General features: G+C 42.0%; 1 protein-coding gene across 1 annotated transcript in view; it reads left to right on the top strand.

Moving 5' to 3' along the window:
* LOC119416488 (FYVE, RhoGEF and PH domain-containing protein 6) overlaps positions 1-6,000 on the top strand; it is a gene marked incomplete at its 5' end in the record, with an annotated part of 28,372 nt that overhangs the window by 20,390 nt on the left and 1,982 nt on the right. Inside the window, 6 exons of the mRNA XM_037683721.1 lie at positions 2,300-2,383; positions 2,473-2,552; positions 2,638-2,737; positions 2,858-3,004; positions 4,489-4,591; positions 4,722-4,813. Coding sequence (XP_037539649.1) covers positions 2,300-2,383; positions 2,473-2,552; positions 2,638-2,737; positions 2,858-3,004; positions 4,489-4,591; positions 4,722-4,813 — 606 coding nt within the window. The remainder of the gene's footprint in view (positions 1-2,299; positions 2,384-2,472; positions 2,553-2,637; positions 2,738-2,857; positions 3,005-4,488; positions 4,592-4,721; positions 4,814-6,000) is intronic.

Raw genomic sequence — 6,000 nt, forward strand, 5'->3', positions numbered from 1 at the left:
TTGCCAAATACAGCTGAACATTCTGCTTCAACGTACTGCTGGATTCAAGAATTCATATATCAGAGAGTCCACACTGATTAGTTCAAAGCCTAACATTTTATGTGGTCTCTGACTTTCTGTTCTTGAACCATAATATTACCTCTTTGTAAAATATTTTGGAGGCTAAAGCTGGTATGACTGTTAGCATACTGGTACTTGATGACTCGAAATTAAAGTAAAAGTGCGAGAAAATATTTGAAATGATCAATGTAGTCTCACTGAGCCCTGATTGTTTGTGACCAAGTGACCAGCGAGCCTATTTAAGTCCCCAGTTTCAAACATCAAAGCCTATTTCTATGTGCAAGGTTTGTAAAACTATAGTCTTGGCCACGCTCTTTATTTTTCTGCCCACCTTCGCTCACCTTGAGAAACGCCCTCACAATTATGACTTGATCTGCTGCAGTAAGTTTCTTTCAGGGGTTGCCACAGCAAGTGAACTCGTACAAAAGATTTGGCAATTGTTTTACACCAGAAAATCCGCACTCGACAGGCGGCGGCTCCTGAGGACAAGGGAATGGCGCAGCAGAGGAAGAGGAGCAACGAGAGGGCGTGTTAGCTCAGCTAAAGGCTAGAAAAACCAGAGTCCTACTCTCTTTCTGTCCACTCACAGGATAACAAAATGGACTTGTTACATCTGAGGATGTGTTTCTACAGAGATGAAGAACGATGCTGTTCTTTGTCTAAAGGAAACCTGGCTCAACAACAACGTGCCGGACTCGACCAACGGTCCTCAGTTATTCTGAGTGGATCGTGACTATTGGTCGGGATAAACACGGGGGTGGGGGGACTCTGTGTTCATGAAAGAAGGAAGCTTCTGAGAGCTGGACTTGGGAGCTCTGTTCTGAGGAGCTTCTATCGCTGTGTGGTGGAGCTTGTTCTGTGCACCTGCATCACCTTGTGGCATGGCAGAGGGAGGCTGCAACTGTGGGAAGCAGCCTTCCTATCACCTCTGACCTCTACACATCACAATGCAGGGGGAAGGTGCGCCGCATCATGAAGGACTCCACTCATCCTGCACAGTCTGTTCCAGCTCCCCCTCCCCTCAAGCAGGTGGCTGAGGAGCATTCAGAGCAGCTGTTAGTACTGAACTCGAGCTGTACTTACAGTAATTCAGTCTCATCTTACCTTTTTTTTTACTTCATTTATTTACGCACACATGCACGCACACGTGTGTGTATGTGTGTACATGTGTATATATTTATACTCTTTTGTATGCGTTTATTTAATTATTAGGCTTCTTGATCTGGGACCTGAGTCCAAATGTTGTACTGTAAACAAACAAATGTGAGCTGGTATGACCAAAAAAAAATCCTTGAATATTTAGACCAGTATCTCTCTGGGCTGTGACGGTTGAAAACTAGTTGGTGAACAGCAGTTGCAGTGGAGTCGCCAAAATCTCTCTAATGTTCTAAATTTAGTCTTCGTTAACTTCAGAGGTGTATTTTGGCAGCTGCTTGGTTGCTCTGTGATAACAGAAAACCTGTGGCTACTGCCTTGAACTAGAGCTCCAGTCCATTTTTGTTTCTTCTTTTGACCGCTCTCTTCTTCAGGGGTCGCCACAGCGAACCAACTCACACGAAGACTTAACTGGTTTTATGCCAGATGCCCTTCCTGATGCTACCACAGCCCTCTGTGTGGAGCAGAGAGCTGCCATCTAGGGCGCTCAGGGGAGCAGATGGTGGGGGTGACGGGCCTTGCTCAAGGGGCAAATGAGGGTGGAGGCAGGTGTGGCTGCTTCACCTTTCCCACCCACATTTTGACGTTGTTGGTCCGGTCTGTTGAACCGGCGATCTTCCCATCACAGGCCCACCTTCTGTAACCTTTGCACCACCACCCTCCTCCTAGAGCTCCAGGCCATGCTGATGATGATTATTTAAAAACTGGTCCAAATCTGCCCATCTTAATTTTAAAAGTGCATTTCACCAGATTAAATCATAAACGTGGGGGCTGCAGCCAAGGTGGGTGCAGAGTTGAGGTTGGTAAGAAACGGGCAACAGCACGCACAGCCAAGAATAGTTTTACAAAAGTAGGTTGGGATTTTTACAAAGTTCCTGTGTAACATGTGGCCGTGCAGCTCACTGGTCACCTGGCTGAATACTCAGAATTCTGCAGTCGCCAAACGGTCACCGTCCCATCAGACGTCCCTTTAGAGCAAATCCAGTTTGCTTCATCACTACTGTATTTTTTATTTTATCTTTTTGTGAACTCCGTTTGACTGTTTTAATGTATAAACTGTGCTTCCTTATTTTTTGTCTTTTAGTTTAACGACGCGCTGCTTTACACCATTCCTGTGCAGTCAGGACAGCTGAAGCTTAAAAACATGCTGTCACTGTCTGGGATGAGGGTGAGACGTTCTCCCTGTGCTCGTCACAGAACCGTGTGCATGTTCTCTTACAAAAAGCCATGAGGTGTTCACAATGAAAATAATTGCAGGTTAGCAAACCGAGTCAGGAGGCCTACCAGAACGAGCTGAACATCGAGAGCGTGGAGCGCTCTTTCATTCTCTCTGCCAGGTATTTAAATGAAAAGTGGTTTTTAGTACGTTAACTCACTTCTGAAGTACGTAACAGGTTTTTTGCTTCTTTTCTTCTCCCGTAGTTCTGCCGCGGAGCGAGATGAATGGCTTGAAGCCATTTCCACAGCCATCAGTGAACACACCAAGAAGAAAATTAGCTTTACTTGTGCTAATCCAGATGAGGTTAAAAAAAAAAAACTCCTACGGTTTTGTGTCTACAGTGTCTGAGCTTTATTATGGGGTGTCTGCACGAGTGTATGCCAGAGTGAATTGAGCACTTTGTTTTTATTTTCTGGCTTTTAGGACCAACTGGGGAACGTTGGTGACGGTGCAGCGTTGGGATCCAAAGCTCCCATTTGGATCCCTGACCTGCGGGCCACCATGTGTATGATCTGCACCAGTGAGTTCACCCTGACGTGGAGGAGACATCATTGCCGTGCGTGTGGAAAGGTGCGCTGATGAATGGATGCTCAGATATGGAAATGACACCCACCAGGAGCAAACAAATGTTTGCAACCCAATTCATATCTGATCAGAAAATAAATACTAGGAGCCACCAATCAGGCATTCAGTTGAGCTTAGCAATAAATATAAAATTGGAGTAAGACATATTCCAAAACCATATAAATAAAAAGTTTTATCATTGCTTGAATGGATGCACATCGCTCGCTGCATTTCAGGCCAGAGTTCATTGTTTTAAGGTGATAAATGGAGTTGTAGCTATTTTGGCAACACCCCAAAAATATTATGCACAATCTCATGATATTGCGAGATGCCATGCACAAAGTATGTGTTGTGAATAACTTTCAGCTACCACAACTAATTTTAGCAGAATATTTGTCAAATCAACAGACAATTTTTATGTTTAAGGTCCAAAAAACAAGTTATGGAGCCGTGAAACAATTATGTTGATCATAACTCGTACCTTATGTAGGCACATGGTCTATTATTGTTTTGTTTTTTTAATTTATTTTAATACTATATGGATATAAATTGATGATTGATAACTAAAAGGGATTGGGGGAACAATCTTGATTGTAATTTTAATTTATTTCGTAACTTTATTTTGTTCCTTTTGTATTTAATTGTCTACATGGTTTAAATAAGCTGACACAAGTCAGTTATCGATGAATAATCAATCATTACTTTTTGAACGTTTCAATAAAAATGGTCTCGTGGTTCATGATGTATTCTGCTAACGGACACGAGCAGTCTGAGACATGCAACAATAAAGAATACCTTGCTGCAGGAGACAATTTTGGTTAGAGTTTACATATACAGTATGAGCAGTAGGGGTTGAACAACTACTTTTTTTTTTTAAAGTCGACATTAACATGATAATAGTTGACGTCGCCTAGTTGATGACGTCATAGAAACTCAAGACGCAAAAAAAAGTCATTATTTACAAAAAAAGAACAACAAAACATCGGTAGCGTATATTTGTGCTCCTACCATTTACCATACTACAAATAAGTAACAGGAAAACCAAAACTATTATTAAGCTGCAAAAGTTTTATTTTATTTAATCCACTAAATGGAATAAACCACTGTGGAGGTGGTGGATTCTCCACCGGTGGTGGTGCGCTGTGGTGGATTCTCCAGTGGAGCACACCCGTTTTTATTTTATTTAGTGGATTAAATAAAATAAAACTAAAAACATCATCTTTAGTGAAATCCGTCCACGCTGTTGATGAATTTCTACCTGTTTGGGAAGACTTGACCTGCTCCTCACCTTCCATCTGCTTGGAAGAATCCGTTTTGTAGCCAGCGGCCCGGCGCTGATCACGTGACACAATCACAGACTGGGACCAGTCGACGTGAAATTAAAAAACTCGCGAGATGTCCTAGAATTGATCAGTCTATACAACCCCTAATGAGCAGTGTTCTTTAAAAGATGACGATATTTGATGTTAGTTCGTTTCTGCATCCCTCAGGTGGTGTGCCAGATTTGCTCCTCAAATAAATGCTACCTTGCTTACTTGAAGAACCAGCCAGCACGAGTGTGTGACCACTGTTTTGATACTCTTCAGAAGCAAAGTGAGTCTGACTACATGATGTCAACACGTGAAACCTCTAAGCTGTCAGACTGAAACATCCCTGATAATTAGACATGAGCTGTTTCAGGCATTTTCTCAGTATTTAACTTCTCTGTGCTTTTGCTCATCAGGTGCAATGAACTCCGCAGCTGCAACTCCAGGAACCAGAGCTACCTTTGCATTCAGCAGGAGGCAGAAGAGGATCCCTGCCGCCCTCAAAGAGGTGCATAATGCTTCCCCCCTTTAGAAAACAAGCAACAGATGATAAGTTAATTTAATAAAATGTGGTCAGTTAGTCTGTCTCATAGGCACTGTATAAAAACACAAACTTTACTAGGACTTGGCCTTTAAATATTTGTATACAAAAAGGACTTTTCAAGGCCTATTATTCTTTGGCATGAACGGCAGCAGGAAGCACGCATTCATTCAGAGTTTAAAATCTAAGATACTGTATTTTTCGCCTTATAAGTCATGGCTTTTTGCATAATTTGCATGCCCTGTGACTTGCATGCCAAAGCGATTGTATTTATGGATTTTTTTCCCATATTTCTAAACTAATTTTTGGCTGCGATATGACCGTTTTCATTCATTCTGACTGAAAATATTGAACACTACCATTTTCAGTCGCTAGATGGCACTTTGTATGGCATGCCATTGTGCCATGTACTAGGTAAAAGTGTCTATTAACGACAATCGGAAAAGTGTCTTATTAATGACACAATCGGCTTGCCGTAGATGCCACTTTAGTCCAGCTCGCCTGTAGCAACTGTCAAATCAGCTTCATTTTGCCGCGACGCTCCGGCGAAATGAAGCCGATTTGACCATTAAAGTGCATTTATTAAGTAAAAGTTCAACTGAGACACACCTTTGCTATAATGTTGAGCAAACAAATAATTGTTTTAGGTGCTTATCTTGTTAAATTTTGAATAAATGCGCAGCGACTCATCCTCTGCGTTTCCGCTAACGCGATTCAACTTTTGAGATGCAGTTGATTTGACCGTCAAAGTGCATTTATTAAGCAAAAGTTAGACGAGACACACCTTTACTATAATTTAGAGTAAACAAATAATTGTTTTTAGGTGTTAGTCATGTTAAATTCTTGTTAAAGTTCTCCCGTGCACGTTCCTGCGGCCACCATTTGGCAGCCAATCGGTTTTTGGCACAACACCGGCCCACATTTCCGGGTTCAGCCCTCATTTTCGGGTTGTCAGCGGTGACGCATAACAGATGTGACGTATACGGCGAAGCAACGTATTTATGGGATTTTCCATTTTATTGGACTATATAGATTATTATACTATTTGGACTCATGTGACTTATAGGGCGGTACAAAGTGTATGGTGGAAAATATGGTAATCTGAGGATGAGAACAACAAAGTCCATGCTCAATAATCCAGGTATACAATCCAA

This window comes from Nematolebias whitei, chromosome 10, assembly GCF_014905685.2.
Source record: "Nematolebias whitei isolate Nwh7 chromosome 10, NemWhi1, whole genome shotgun sequence".
In the NCBI taxonomy this organism is placed as follows: Eukaryota; Metazoa; Chordata; class Actinopteri; order Cyprinodontiformes; family Rivulidae; genus Nematolebias; species Nematolebias whitei.